Below are 16340 nucleotides of genomic sequence, written 5' to 3'. Positions count from 1 at the left end.
AACAGTTATTTTGTATTCTACAGGAAAAAATACAAATAAAAAATGAGGCTCCTGAGAGGAGTCAAAATGATCACTAGCAATTTCAATTTTTACATCTTTTCCGTCAACTACCACCTCCACAGTAACACTGACTTTATTTTAAAAGCAGAATGATGTGGGGGACAGATCATGTGCCTTCAGTATATCTCACGGTGGACAATTCAAGATCAGTAACTCAGAACTTCCGTGCTAATTTATTATTAGTATGAACTCTTTCGGTTACCAACCTGTGAAGTAATATGCTCACAGCTTTGCAAACATATTCTCCCCAGTTACATTCATGTAACTGTTATCTTCAGCCTGCCACCTCTTCTGCATCGGAAATCATGAATAACTGTATGGACAGTCTATAGGGACACAGGATCCTAACAGCCAAATCCGTGCACCTCCAGCTAACCAGACATTCAGAACACAACTGGTTGCCATCTACACCCTCTCCTCCACAGAGAAAAGGACTCAGAGCTCATCTCCCTCCGCATTTGCATGCAGACTTCAAAATGGTATGCCAAGAATTTCCACTCCTTTAATACAATGTGCAAGGAGGGACAGTACAGCAAGCCATACCGCTCAGATAACACGGATGGATCTCTCAGAGTAAAAGGACAAACTCCCAGAGTAAAAGAACAAACAGGGATATAATGATAACCTAGTAGAAAAGTATTAGATGAGCATGAACTTCAAGTGTTGGTGGTTTTTTTTTTGTTTTTCACGGTAACGTGAACCCGTATAATTTTTCCCAAATTGAGATAAAACATTAATATTACTGTTTACATGCCCTTCAATGACCAGGTCTTGTTATAAACCAAACCAGCTAACCAACACAAAGCTCAGAAATATTGTAAACCCTCCAGCTGACCAATGTAATTCTACATTTCAAGGAAAGACACAAAATGAGACCTCAAGAAAGCCATGCATGTAGAATTAGGAAATATCAGAAGTTACTAGCGAGTTTCTAGATTTATCTATTAAGTGAGACATCTGGTTTTGCCTGTAGCATGTAGTGTAACATATGAGCTTAGTATATGCATGCTAGTACCATCAACATGCAAATATCTTCACCTCTGTGGCATGGTGGAGAGGTGTGGGGGGCAGTGGCAGCACACAGAGGGAGAGGAGGTTCTCTGTTTCGCACACATCAATGAAATACCATTTGTTTGGTTGTTTTTTTACTGAGTACTGGATGCTAGAACAGAAGTTAGTTTTCTCAGGAAAGCTTTCAAAAGAAGGAAGTTAGATGGGGGCATTCACTGCACCCTGAATCTTAGTAGAATGCCTTAAAACAAATGAAGTTTCTGGCAGAAATGAACACTTCTTGTTGTAGATGTATACTAAACGTTCAAAGTTCATTCCTCTCATTCAGGATGAAGAGCATTACTCCATTACAGACCTTCATAAGAGAAAGATAGAGGGAAAAGAGACATCTTCAGACAGTATTCTTACCATTTTTAAATACAGGAAGCATTAAGATTTTTGAAAATAAGTACCAGAATGTGAAAGAATATATATATATTTTTTTCCTAAAGGACTCCTGACAGGACAAACCAGCTGTCAGGACAGATCTGAGACTGTCACAAAAAGCAGGCCAGAACGAGGAAGCACAGGCACTGAAACACATCAAAATTCCCTTACAGAATGAACTTCTCAAGATTTTGCAGATGGCCCAACTATAACTTGCTTCATTTTACTAAACCAGCTTTACAGCATCTGTGGCTTGGGTACGAACTGAGGCAACTCCTAACAAAACACACAACTCTTTTAGGGCCCAGGTAATCACGCTGCCATCAAGCCTGCCCTGGGCGTGCTGTTAATCCAGCTCTCATCAGTCTCATCCACAGCGGTACCAAATCAGCAACTGCTGATCTAACGTGCCCTTTAGATTGCACTACAAACGGTCAAGGAATTGAAAGACATTTCAGCTGTTTCATCTGAAGTAGCCTATGGTTTGTGTTCTGCACTGAATGTCAGTAATTTCAGGTTTCAGAGCAATCTGCCTTAACATACAGAGCACTTGTTGTTTCCTCGAGATAACACTCACACCAGTCCCTAGTCACTCAGTAGATGATCTCAGCAAACTTCTTTGCTGACCAAAACATCTCTTCATGCTTTAAATGCCTAATAAATTATGAGCATAATGTCAGACCTGGAACAAGAAAGGAAAATAGCTGCGTTATGAGTGAGATTGCATTTTAACAGCTCTAAGCCAATTTGCAAACTTATTTTACTAAACAGAAATTCACAAGCATGCCCTGGAGAGAGCCACTTTAAGATCTCTTCAAGACTTCCAACGATACCATTTCACCAGGCATTTCATAACAGCCGAGGACAGAGCCAGAAGCAGGCGTTTCAGTTTTTAAGTGTTAACTCCTGGTCATGCGTTATTGGCAGAACTGTTGGCATTTGGGAATTAAATTTACCCTGTTAAAACAGTGATTCATTTAAGACTGTCCATGCAGAGCATCACCACTACGATTAAGCAGCTGTGTCCAGACTACCTAAGTTAACAAGCTCAGCAAACATTTTACAGAGTGAATGTCTTCCTGTAGAGATGGTCAGTGTTAGTTATCTAAGGTCCTTCCTTAAACTACATCCACATGCTTTGCCAAAAGCAGCTTTGATATCACATGCAGAAGACAACAGACTTTTGGATGAACTCTGACAGCGGATATTAACTTTGCTCCACTTTCAGGTGGCTTTTTCCACCTTTGAAATCATGATTGTAGGAGCTGAAGGCAGCACTCCACTCACTTTACATTGCAGTATATTATGTGGTTCAAGCTTGTATTTAAACAAGCCCTGACACTGATAATTTTATAAATTATTGTAACTGCAAATAGATCGTAATTCAATCAAAAAATCCTTCACGGGGCAAGTTAAACCAGCAGTATGTACTAGATGTATTTGGTGAGTGACAGCTTTCACAGCACACACTGGAATACAGGAGGCAGACAGTAGGCTATCTAGGGCACTCATAGCTTTACCTTGCAGCTTACAGTCTGCAAACATTGTTTCTGTGCCAGCTACAGATCCTGTGCTTAAGCTGCATTACATCTCTTCGTTAGCTACTGTGAGAGCTCTACATCAAGCACCCGCAAGGAAATAAGACACGAGTGCCACTGCCAGAGGGGCCTGCGAGTGACTGGAAGGTCCAGGCAGTCTGGAGGGCCAACAAACATTGAATGGCTGCTACCTGGTGCGAGTCACACCACAGCCACGAGCCCTGTAACGCTGCCCATGCTGCTCAGGAGTTCCTGTCACTGGTCAGTAAGTTTAGTGCTAGTTGTGCTCCTCATTTCATCTTGCATAGGACTTACTGGCAAGGCTGTGGTAGCAGGGCGGCTGCAGGGGTGGCCTGTGAGGAGCCAAGAACCTGTCCACTTTTAGGTAAGAGCCAGCTCCAGAAGGATCTGCCACTGGCCAATGCCCAATGCTGTTCACGCCTCCATGGTAACATATTTAAGAAAGGAGAAAAAACACTGTGCAGCAGCTGTGAGAAAGAGGAGTGAGAAAAACATGAGCACCAGCCCTGCAGCCCCCCAGGTGAGTGCAGCAGGAGGTAGGGGTTGCTCCAGGCAGGCAGCAGCAGTTCCCCTGCGGGCTGTGCAGGGAGAGGCCCCCGGTGGAGCAGGCTGTCCCCCTGCAGCCCATGGGTCCCCCATGGAGCAGATCTCCACGCTGCAGCCCCCCCGTGGGTGGAGGAGCCCCCGGTGGAGCAGGTGGATGTGGCCTGGAGGAGGCTGCGGCCCATGGAGAGCCCCCGCAGGAGCAGGCCCTGGGCCAGAGCTGCAGCCCGTGGAGAGGAGCCCCCGCAGGAGCAGAGGCCGAGCATGAGGAGGAAGGAGCGGCAGAGATGAAGCGTTATGGACTGACCACAACCCCCATTCCCCATCCCCCTGTGCTGCTCTGTGAGAAAAGGGTCAAAGAGTCAAGCCTGAAGTTGAGCCTGGGATGAAGGAGGTGATGGAATGAAGGTGTTCTTCATTTTGTGGATCGGGTTTTTTTTGGCTGCTTTTAGTTCTCAGTGCCCTCCTGTTATCAGCTGGCAATACACCCAACTGATCTTCCCCTAGCTGAGTCCATTTTGCCCATGATGGTAATTTTTGAACCATTTCCTAGTCCTTATCCGAACCCAGACGTTTTTTCATTCAAATTTCTCTCCCCCCTCTGCCTTGCAGAGAAGGGGGACAGAGAGTGGTTTGAGGGGCACTTGGTGACCAGCAAGGTTACCCCACCACACCTGCCGATGAGTAGAATGGATTCACACAACCCATGCAAGCCTAAGATGAATTCCTGCAAAGGCTTTTATCACCACAAGGCTTTCGCATGCGAGGATTCTGTGTGGCTGGTGGTGCTGCTGATTAAACACAGTGAAGCAAGTAACGTGGGTGGCCCCAAACGAGTTGCCAAATAATTGATCTGATAATCTCACAGATCTTGGTGACGGGCTAGGGCCTCAGCTAGTCTACGCGTGGCGAATGTCCACATGTCCACGCTCTGCCTTCTATTAGCGCAGCCTGCTGCTGAGAAAGCGTGGTGCTGGCATTCGTTTGGCAATCTGTAATGAAATCTGTTACTGGATCACCTACTAATCATCAAGAGTGATGCACAGAAGTCTTCTGATGTTTGCGTTGCCCTTCCATAAAAGAGCTATTCATGCAGCGGCTCTGATGAGCACTACCAAGGGAAACCTGCTCGCAGCAGTCGGATGGCTTGATTAGTCCTACCCACCCAAAAAGGAAAGCTTATTTTCCTCCTTATTTTTCTGTTTCAGTCAATGCGCTGCTAGGGACAGCACTGCCTAGCCTTGCAGGCTGTGCAGATGTAAAGCAGCGCAGCTTATTCATCCAGGTCCACGTGGGAATTGGCAAACAAAACCAGATGCCAACTAACAAACGTTGAAGAAAGCATCTTGGAAGAATCAAACTCGTGACCGCACTTTCTCAACTGCAGCATCTGTACCTTAGAGAAACGTGCGTAGCATCAGAATAACAATCTTTATTAGATCAGGGCCTCGCAGAACACCCCGAGTTGGAAGACCTGGTGCCAGTTACGGGACTAAAGCCATGATTTGCTCAACACAATCCTTACAGGCTGCCACCCTCAGCGCTTCACAGCTTTGCGGCAGATGCACGGCCACGTAGCCATGGTGGCACAAGGGCCGTAGCACCTCTTCAGAAGCAAGTCAGCTGAAACTCCACACATACACCTATCTCTATCTGCACTCTATCGCTTCATTCTTGCTGTAGTTTGGACGTAGGGATAGAGCATTTATGCTATTGTATATTTTAAAGGAAATCCGGCATGTGCATTTAATACCAATACAAAAATACAGGGCAGCAGCAGACCCAATTCTTCCAGATCTGCTAATGCTGACAACTCTTGATGCAACAGATCATCTCCTGTGCAAAAAAAAAGCAAAAACACTACTGCCTTGAACAAGCTGCTTGCCAAAGGCAAGGTCGAGACTGAAGGCAGCTGCCCAACCAACACTGCTAAGTTACACTTCAGTTTGCCAGTTTTCCACCAAGCAAACTGCACTGATGCAGAATCAAGTTCCAGAAGAATAATGCTTATCCTGCTTCTAATCACAGGCTGGAAGAAGCCTTCATGAAGTTCAGCAAGGGCAGCTGTGAAGTCCTGCAGCCTGGGGAGAAACAAGTAGGCTGAGGGGGGTGACACCCTGATAGGACAAGGAGGAATGGTTTTAAATTCAGTAAGAAAATTGAGATTAGATATAAAGAAGAAATTCTTCACTCAGAGGGTGGTGAGGCACCAGAACACGTTGCCTAGAGGAGCTGTGGATGCCCCATCCCTGGAAGTGTTCAAGGCCAGGGTCTTTAAACTGATGTTTAGTAAAACTATTTTAAGAGCTCACCTGTAAGAGGCAGCAATAAAATATGGTGAGACAGACACAACTTCTGAAAAATCACTGGTTGATTCAGGTTCTTGACGTCTCATCTGAATCAGAATTTTTACTTGGCTTTAAAGCCCAGTTTAACCTAGCTAGCCTGTCACGAAACAGAGATCTTGAAGCTAAAGCCAGTAATGCAGCAGTTTAGATGTTACTGCATCTCCAGTCAGTTGCTCATCCCACAGCTTTGTGTAGCTTCAGTACTAAGAAAATTACTTGAACATGTTAGTTCAGACTGATACACAGAAGTTATTCTTGCAGCCACCTAGGGTGACAGAAAGATTTAAAAAATATATTTGCCCCGTAAGAATAGTTCAAGCACAATTAGCTCTGAGAGGAGACGCTGCCTTCACGGCCACTGCTCACTACTGACAGAGAATACTACATCTAAGAAGCATGGTTTATAAGTTTTCTTTTGTGCATGCTGTTCAAGTTCTGAACTGAAAGTCTGCCATTTTCTTACCTCGCTCTTAAGACACTTCCCCAGGGCATCAAATCCCCTTTCATCATTAAATGTATTTTTACCTTCTTCTACCAAAAAGGACAAGATTAAGAGGCCAAGGAAAGGCGACAAGCTCACAAAGGAGTGTGATCTCCAGCCAGATCTCTGAGCTTGCCCTCTGCAAGCTTCAGTCTCTTCAAGTATAAATGATTAAGACCTGGAAGATACTACAAAAATTTACCAAATCTTGGAGGAAACGTAGACATTTAGTATTAATTGCAGTTAATACAGAATCAACTGCAGTGTCTTCTGAATTGCTATGGCTAGACACTGATGTCAGCGAGAAAATGAAGTGGCAAACTTAAGTGGTGATAAACCTACAGACTTCCTGTGGAAGACTAGAGATCAAGCTACAGACCTTCTGTGGAAGAGTGTGCTTCCGCAGATACAGCCGCTGCTGTCTGCATCCTCTCTTCAGAAAGAACAGGGAACCCTCAGTACCCCAAGCCCAGGGAGATCCTACTGTTGACAGCTAAGTGGGTGACACTGGAAATCCAACCACAGTTTAACAGCAGCAAGGTAGGTGCAAGCATTAGGAAGCCATGGGTACATGTGCAATGCCCCCAGTGCTTATTTGAGACAACAAAGGAAAAATTGACATGGAGATCAGGGGGAGGCCGATGAAGGCTGGCATAAATGGCCTGGGCAAGGCTACAATCTTAATACCTCAAAATTAGAGCTGAACGATGAGTAAAGCAACTAAAAGCCATATAAGTTTTCCATCTGTGGTTTCCTGGAGCATCAGCATGTACATTTGAACAGAGGTCTTTCGTTTTAGGATCTGTTCTTATCTATCCATGACTTACTTCCTAGAAGACTTCCAGTAACGTTTCTGGACATCCCCAACTCCTGTTTCAAGTCAGAGAAACTTCTGCTCAGAGACGAGGATGTTACAGTCACTGAGACAGAATACTTTGTATCTCAATACGCAAAACATGTAAAACTCCAGTAGTTTTCTGCACCATCCACAATTTAAAAGGTTCTTGCCAACAATAAAATGTCATCTTTATCCTTCTGTTTCTTATTTAACGCAGACTGAAGGCACATTTTCCCTGACACTGTGATGCTTACAGGGGTATTTGAGTACAGTGCAGCTTCAAAACGGGATCATGTTTTTCTTCCCTGAGAGCTCTTTGGGTCTAAAATTAAGTTCTAGTACGTTGTGCTGCTGCAAGATCAATCATGAAAGCACTCTTCTAATTTGTGGACAAAATGCGCTATAAACAGAAGCCTACTAAACAAAATACTTTGTAAACAGAAACTTTCCCTTAGTTTTTAAGTAGGGACTCCTTGTGTGAAGAACCCTCACGCCAGGTGACTGTAACACTACCCAGCAGGCCACTATCTGCAGGAAATCGCTTATTTCAATAGAACCTTAGCTCTATTTCCATCAGGTTCGCCTGATTAAACGCTCCCGTGCATAACGCAACCGCATTTATCATGTCTGTGTGCGCTCAGAGCTCTTACACCCAACGCCCCCCCTCACACACACTCAGCCCCCTCCCTGTGGGGCCGGGCCGGCTCCCGCCCCGCGGGCACGTGACGCCGCGCGCAGGCCGCGCCGCCGCCATCTTGCGGGGGGCGGGCAGCGGCGGGCCCGCAGCGCCGCCGGGGGGGCGCCATGATGGGGGCCGGGATGGGGGGGGGTGGAGGGAGGGATGGGGAGGGCGCCCCACGGGACCCCAAAGCCGGCCCCGGGCAGCCCGTGGGTCCCGCAGCGCCCCACAAGAGGCTCTGCGCTGTTCGCAATTGCACAAGAAAAAATAATTAAAAAATAATAAAATAAAATAAAAAAAAAGTGGAGCCCTGCGCGGACCAGGCAGGATGTGACAGGCATGTGCAGCCAAGCTGGTTGGGATCTCGGCGTGCTCTGCAGGAGAAACCACCACGACTTGGACGCTGCTCCGTGTGCCACGGCCAGAGCACGACATACGCACAGCTCGGGTCAGGGAGCAGGTTTCCAGTTATCAGCACCTCAAACCCAGTGAGAACCTTGCCGCTTCCTGCAACCCCATCGTCCCCCACAGGGGCTCGCAGGACTCATTTCGGGAGAGCCTGACTTGGCGCAGCTCGGCGAGCCAAAATAAACACTTTTTGGACCTGTGCTGTGAATTCGGTATGAGTTCAGTACCGTCACATCCACCCACTGGCTTATGACCTGCCAAACGCGCTTTGGCCTTAAAATGGTACGAGCGTGTACTTGGCATGTCTGAAGCCTTAAAAATCCCTGTCTCCTCTCAGCAGTCCCCAAAAGCGTATCCTGTCTCTACCAAGCAAAAAAAGGGCCATTCCTTTACTATTCCTTTCTGCGAGTGGAAGAACTGGACAGCACTGAAAGTAGATTAAAAAATAATAATAATTATTTGTATCTTTTTCTGCTCAGTCCCTAGTGAAAATCGAAGGTGTTGGTTTTAACAGCCCATCTGCATTGCAAGTACCTATCTTCCAGCCCTTTCTTCCTCTTTGCACGAGAGGCCATCTATAGACCAAAAACTGCAGAGCTCTGAGGCGATGACTTGGTTGCATAAATATGGGGCAGATTTTTTTGTCAAGCAAACATTCGCCAGAGATGGCCGGGGGGGAGGAAACCCACGTTTAGATATCGCTGCTGCACGTGAGAAGGCTGCAGTGCCACTCGTGGCGAGCCCTCGCGCTGTGACAGCCACCTTCCAGCAACAAGTGGCACATCTGCTTTCAAGATGTGCTTTGCTGCTCCCTGACAGCCACCCAGACATCCAGCTCCTCTCTGAACACAAGTTGCAGCTGTGACATTTTAATTTGCTCCTTTAGTAAAACGATTACCACCCCTTCCGAGAGGCCTTCAACCACCTCACTGAACACGGCTTTTGAGAGCCAGCCTCGCGGCCGCTGACCCTGGGCTGCAGCCCTGATCCTTGCCCAGTCTCATTTTTGGGGGGAGAGAGCAGGCTCTGGGTAAAAATTATCTCAACACCTTGCATTGTTTGGAGCCCCTGGGGGACGCTCTGTGGGGCCGCATGGTTTCCATTTGGCGTTATGATTATTTTTACGAGTTTAGCCAAGCTGCTGCTTGGACTCCTGCATCGTGCAACTTCTCCAGCGGCCTGCAGCGTGCGAGGCAGCCGCCCGGGCTTTAGGGGCACCCTGCATCCTATGCTTTAGCAACACGAGCAGAAAGCATGGCTGGCCAGAAAAAAGAAGCCCCCCCACACACTACTACGTCATATGGGGCTGTATTACGTCACAGCCCCACATTCGCAGCAGGCACAATGGGAAGGGGGCTCTGGGTGCCCTCTGCCCATTTCATGGGGGTGAGGGGCTTCGCCTAAAAAAAAACACGGGGAGGGGGTGAGGAAGGAGGGGGACACGCCGTTACCTGGGCTCGGGGGCGGCCGAAGCCCTCCTCGTCGCGGTCCCCGCACAGGGCCCTCCGCAGGCGCTCCAGGTGCTCCCGCAGGGTGACCCGCTGGTGGAAGGAGAAGGCCGGGTGCAGCGAGGCCATGGTGAAGAGCAGCAGCAGCTCCTCCTGCGCCCCGAAACCCAGGCCCTGCGCGGCGGGGAGGGCAGCCTGGCCGTTCTCCCCGGCGCCGTCCATCACCACCACCACGTTGTTGTCGTCGTCTTCCTCCTCCTCATCCTCCTCCACCGCCACCTCCTCGGCCGCCTCCTCGTCGGCGGCGGCGCCGGGCGGGGGCCGCCTGGCCGGGCAGCTCTGCAGGATGGAGTCCACCTGGGGCAGCAGGCGGTGCAGGCGGCCGGCGGCCTCGCGGTTCTCGGAGCCCAGCAGGGCCAGGTAGACGATGAGCTTGGAGCGCACGGCCGGGTCGCGGAAGTCGCCCAGCTGCCCGGGGTCGCTCAGCCCGTTGGCCTTGGCCTCCGAGTCGCGGAGGCAGTGGTAGTCCTTGCGGGCCAGGTCCTCCAGGCACGAGCCGAGGAAGCGCAGCTCCAGCGGGTTGCACAGGTCCAGCAGCCCCACCATGAACTCCAGCCGCTGCGCCGAGCCCAGCACCAGCCCGAACCACTCGTACACCGTCTCCTTGTCGGTGCGGGCCGCCGCCGAGCCGGGACCGAGGGCGGCAGCGCCCGGCGTGGCGGCGGCGGAGGGGGTGGGGGGGTGGGGGGGAGGCGGCGGCGGGGGCGGCGGGCCGGGCCCGGGCCCCGTGCCGGTGCCCAAGCCGTGCAGCTGGCTCGGCCTGTCCGGCCCGCACCCCCTCCCCGCCGCGGCTCCCCCGCGGGCCGGCGGCCGGGGCAGCTGCTGCAGCTGGAGGTGACAGTCCAGGGCCGCGCCGGGCTCCTTCAGACCCAGCCCCGCGGCCGCCGCCGCCGCCGCCTCTTCCGCCGCCGCTGCCTTGTGGCTCGTCTGCTTGAGGGGCAGCTTCATCTTCAGCATCCTCGGCCGCGGGCGGCCGCCAGCGTCCCGCGGGGCCCGGCTGCGGGGCTGGGCGCGGAGGGGAAGGGGAGGAAGGGAAGGGAGGGGAGGGAGGAGAGGGGAGGGGAGGGGATGGCGGCGCTCAGGCGGAGCCGCCGCTCATCGCTGCCGCGGCCCTGCCGCGCGCTCCGCTGCGTGCCGGGAAACGGGGGGGGCGCAGGCAGCGAGGGAGGGAGGGAGGGAGGAGGGCGGCGGCTCCCGCAGCGCCCCCCCGGCCACCTCCTCCTCCTCCTCCTGCTTCTCCTTCTCCTCCTCCTCCTGCTGCCCCTATGGGCGCTGCCGACGTCAGCGCGCTCGCGGCCGCTGGGCGGGGCGGCCGTTGGGGCCGTTAGGGCGGTTGTGGCGGTTGGCCGCCGGGCTGTGTGGCGGCGCTGCCTCAGGGGTGCCCGAGGGGTGGGCGCTGTGAGGGGGCTCCCGCCGCCCCGCGCTGTTCCCATAATCACACGATCAAGCAGCCCGAGCAGTCCCGCTGCTTGCTGCGGCTCCCACACGTCCACATAAAGGCATAAAAACCGAATCCCCAACCCCATCCCATCGTGGTGAAGAACAAAATGTGGTCTACTAATTACAGTCAGCGTCCCTAAACGGCTTACAGCAGCACAGCACGAAAGGTCGCTGCTAGCCCCCCCTTATCTGCCTGTCCGGGAGCTGACTGTGCTGCCATGGAAGAGCATATTTATGAAAAAGCAAGTAAATGTCCTGCAGATTGTGATAATCTCGCATGCATTGCTCAGATTTGACACAGAGCTTCAGTGTACTCTTCAATGGTGGTTACAGACTAAACCATATCCTGATTTCTTATATATGTATTCCGTGAATACATATACTCACACATTTTATTAAAAATAAACTTGTAGGTAGTATACATTAGGTTTATCCTTTCCCAGTGGCTGCTTTGTCCTCTTCTAGTAAGTAAACAGACTTGAACCCAAATCAGCGAACTGATTTCTACTCTTTCAGTACCTTCACAGCCTGTTGTCTCTGCCCTCACGGCCTCTTCCAAGGCTTGTGACAGCAGAAATGTAGCAGGGAGTGGGAAATTGCTCTTCCTTTTTCTCCCAGATTTTTAGCAGTTCATCAGTCCCAGGACTAGGAAGGTGAAGAGTAGGTGTAAGAGGTCTCATAAACCCATTTATTCTTCCATTTTATCTTCCTACGCAGTTCACTGGTCAGGGCCTGGCTGGACCGATGAATCACTCCAAATCCTTACAGTTAACAGAACAGTTATCACAATATCCCAGCATAATATTTTCTTACCATTATGAAGCAATAATTCTTGTCACGGTTTTTGTTCTGTTTTGTTTTTCCAGATAAAATCAACCATGACGATCTCAGCAGATATACCAAGCTGAAATCATGGATTTGCTGAAACACGACCAGAGGCTTCTGCTTTGAACGGCTGTTTGGTCTGCATAGAATTTGCAGGATCAGAATTAAAATTGTATGGGTGTTAGAAATAACATTTCTCATGTTTTAACAATGTGTGATTTGAATAAAATGTGCCATAGTTCCAAACAGATGACACCATGGAGAGGGGAAAAATAATTTAATTTTGGTGGGAGGGAAGGGGAGGGAAGAAAGGCGATGAGAGAAAGTCCACTGAGCCATTCCTAAGTCCACAAAAGTAAGAAAAATTGCACACGCATGAGGGTAATGGTTGAAAGTACACTCCCCAAGTCCAGAAAATACTTGAGCATGTGCCTACATCCATCCCAGTGTGATAGTTCCCAAGCTGATGCTAAGTGTCACAACTAAGCTTAAGAACCTGATTAACTCAGCCCCTTTGTATCTCTGCTTTTCTAATGGTTTAAACTATGATAACTGAGGAAAACAGATTAGAAATACAGGGAAGAAAAAAAAAAAAAGGGACAGGGAATGGGCTTAAAAGTATTTCAGTAGCTCAGGGAGTTGGCAGCAAGAAGAAACAGGACAGTATGGAACAAGAACTGAAACTCTGAGTATCCAGAGGAAATGAAAGTGAAACTCAGGGCTGGGAATGGAAGAAGAAAGCAGCAGGGCAATGCATAAACACTGCTGTGATACACTGCCCTTGAGATGTCCTAATCTGATTTTCTTAGCAGCATGTTAGAGGAGATGGGAGAAAGAACTGTGACTTCTGCGTGATGCACGCCACAGACTCGTAGGGAAACAAGGGCAAATCAGTCAAAGCAGCTACACACCAGCTGGTTATGGTGTGGTACATACAGAGGGAATAGCCTAATTAGAGCAGCAAGTAAAGATCCTCCATAAAGGTTTGGAGCAGTTTTGCTCACTCATGATTTGCCATTTATCTTGGGAGAGTTGGTAGTGTTGTTTTTTTTTGAGTAGCTTACCTTTTGTTTTTGTTTCCTTTTGTGAAACAGGTGAACATTACCTTTCAGTCAGGACTCTCTGGAAGAAAAAAGTCTTGAGAACACGACAATTTGAAATTCACTGAAAACAAAACCTGACAAATCAATATGTTACTACATTAAAAAAAATCTTATTGTTTTAATGGTTTTTGAATATTTGAGCTCATTTATTCTTTCCTTTGTCCTCCTCTTTTTCAGGATGAGCTGAAAAAGCTTATATTCCTCTGTGCAGATGGGGTCTAGTGGCTTGGAGCAAGGCAGCCTGATGGCATGTGGAAGGGTTAGGGTGTCACAATATCACCCCTGAGGTTGGATCTCTCAGTCAAAAACCAAGTCCACTGATCAAATGGCCGCATTTACTTAGCCATCTTCCCAAACACATAATTTGTAGCCTGGTTATATTATCAATAACGGAAAGATGCATTTAAGTGCTTGTGTTAACACTGATTTTAAAAATCTGATATCATAACTTCCTCTTTAAGTAAATTAAAAATGGTATTGGCAGGAAGTCTTTATCATTTAAGATCAGACGTGATGGATGGATCATTTCATGGTACGTTATTAGACAGTTCTGAAAGCTAAAGCTACATTTAAGGAATGATATTTTTCCAATACGCATGTGCGGAATGAAGACATGCACTTTTCGGACTAATGTAACTAGTGACATTCAGAACATGACCCACAGTCCTAATTTCATTTGCACCCTGTGCAGGAATAAATATACTGTTTTAAACGCAGTTTAAGTAGCTTACACGTGGCTTTGGATTTAAAGTTACTGGAAAATAAGTTCAGTGTAGGCTGAGGGTGTGTCCCTGGGATTAACATCATTATGAAAGCCCATTTCTAAAGTCAAAGTTGTTGGTTATTCATTTGCAAAGGTCACCTGTCCCAGGACTCTGTGGCAAGCTGGCCAATAAAGGCAACGTTACGAAACACGGTTGCAAATTTCAGTTCACCGTTCAAGGGAAGCTGAACTGAGGGCGCAACCCTTTTTTTTACGTAACTGTCAAAGGTGAACGTTTAATATTTTCAGCTGGATGCAGATGAGAAACGTACGAAAGACTGAAACATTACCAAGCTGCCAAGATTTCAGCTGATGTGCAGAGTGGGCTGCCTACCTGAACGGGGGTTCCAACCCGTGGTACAAATGGCAGTCTGTATTGGTTTGGTCTTCTCTGCGTAAAATAGTAAATAACAGTTAACAAGAGAATTTAGGGAGAGCAAAGAATATACCGGCACTGGGATACTCACTTATGCACAGAAAGCTACTGCCTGATCTAGGTGAGAAATTGCTCTGGGGAGAACAAAGTGATGGGATTTCCAAAAGCATCCAGCTTTGGGCTTTCAGATATTGCAGAGAGGCCAGTGACTGAAGGGAATTTCAGGTGAACCATTGCTGTGGGCTTTCACAACGGGCCCGTGGACATGTGCGTACAGGCAATCTGTGTGCACAGTTCTGCCAACACCAAGGTTTTGCTGTCTTGGGAAGTCCTGCCTAAGTTAGGCCACTGGGCACCAGGCCATTCGAGCACATGCCCAAGTCAGCCCCTGTTCTAGTTAGCAGTGAGGTACATCCTTAAGTGTAGGGCAGTGAAACTTAAACACCTACACACAGAAGAAAAGACCTAGGCCACCTTAAACATCTGATTAAAGTTAATTGAAATCTGTTCTTAAACGAGGGCCTGCAGGAGGAATGTAGGTGTGGCTCCGGCACGCCAGAGCCCAAGCACCAGGCCTGCCTGGAGTTAGTCATGTACGTGATAATTGTGTGTGCAACGAGCACCCGGGAATCAAACTCTCCAGAGAGGTTTATTGGCTGGATTATTTCATCATCTCTGCATTTATGCCAGCAGGAGAAGAACAAAATCCCGCTCAGACCGTGTGCACCAAACGTCCTTCAGAATAAATACGGACTCGGAGGTGCTTGGCGAAGAAGCTTTACATCCTGACCTTTAAAATGTGCAGTCACGGTACGGGAGACCAAGCGATGCCAGCGTGAGCTGCAGAAGAGTCATGAGTCACTTGTGAAATCTCTGCTGCACAGAAGGAACACGTTATCCCTTCACTCTGCTGGTAGTGCCAGTCTCTTGCTGTCTTAAGAGACCCATCTGCTGCTGCCCAAATTAGACACACAGCTCTCGCCGTCACCATGCAAAGCAGCCGGTGCTCAGAGCGTGGCATTCTCCCTAGCCTGAGCCTTGCTTAGCATCTTACCTACAGCAAGGGAAACCCCCTCCTGCCAGGCGTGGCTTACGTCCCGTGCATGGCCTCAAGAGAGGAAGGGCTGCTGCGCAGCTGCCAGAGATGATTTCTCAGCACTGGGACTCTGCAGGTCTTTGCCAGCAAGCCTGGCAAAGGACAAAAGGAGAGAGCTTCCTTTGGGGCAGAAGTTGTTATCATGAGCCGATGGGTGAAATGGGGGTCTGGTGAAGAACTGAGCACCTCAGCTGCACAGTTCACAGCATTACCTGAGGAATTTGCTACTACTCATTTGTCTTCAGCTCTGCACACTTCGGCTGGCTCACGGCACACAACATTGCTGTTGGGAAAAAAAAAGTTCAAGCTTCAGCTGACCTCAGTGTGCCACTGCTGCTTGTTTGAGTCCCCAGCGTATGCCTTAGCCTGGAAATAATGCAGGAACGCTTACCAGAGCAGATGTTACACTGCCATTCAGTTATTTTAGAGTAGGTTGTGAAAATATGTAAATCCAGAGAAAAAAAACCTTCACTTTCCCCATGCACGTCTCCTGCAATGTATGCATAGATGTTGAGATGCTCTTAGTCCAAATGACCAGTCCTTGAAAGCTTCGATAATTGCCCTTCTGGGATGTCCAGTGCTTCGTTCAGGTGTGGATCCCTGCTCCTAAAGTGGGACTTCTCCATTTGGCAGCCCTCTCGAAAATAGAGCAAGCAATTGGAAATCTCTTGATGGGTAGGTGTTTCAGACTGGAGATGTTTCTCATTTTCTGCTTCTGAAGAATGAGTAGGTTGCACTGAAATAGTGACATCTGTGGGAGATTTTAAAGTCTGATATATATTTATTAGGACTTCATGGCACATAAGTGGGATGGCTTACAATCTGTGATATTTGAGGAAAAGCATCACAGAAATCATTCTGGGGGAAAAAAAAAAA

General features: G+C 48.7%; 1 protein-coding gene and 1 long non-coding RNA gene across 5 annotated transcripts in view; one reads left to right on the top strand and one right to left on the bottom strand.

Moving 5' to 3' along the window:
* ZCCHC2 (zinc finger CCHC-type containing 2) overlaps nt 1-11097 on the bottom strand; it is a 41333-nt gene extending 30236 nt beyond the window's left edge. For all 4 annotated transcript variants that reach the window (XM_068670899.1, XM_068670900.1, XM_068670901.1 and 1 more), the window contains exon 1: nt 9805-11097. In XM_068670899.1, the coding sequence (XP_068527000.1) occupies nt 9805-10818 (1014 nt within the window). In that variant the 5' untranslated portion in view covers nt 10819-11097. The remainder of the gene's footprint in view (nt 1-9804) is intronic.
* Nucleotides 10082-12424, top strand: LOC137850644 (uncharacterized). Its single transcript, XR_011092709.1, has 2 exons — nt 10082-10221; nt 12168-12424. It is a non-coding gene; the product is annotated as an uncharacterized lncRNA (long non-coding RNA).
* The last annotated feature ends 3916 nt before the right edge of the window (nt 12425-16340 follow it).

This window comes from Anas acuta, chromosome 2 (genome assembly GCF_963932015.1).
Source record: "Anas acuta chromosome 2, bAnaAcu1.1, whole genome shotgun sequence".
In the NCBI taxonomy this organism is placed as follows: Eukaryota; Metazoa; Chordata; class Aves; order Anseriformes; family Anatidae; genus Anas; species Anas acuta.
The sequence above is the reverse complement of the archived record's forward strand: the minus strand, read 5'-3'. Positions and strand labels throughout refer to the sequence as shown.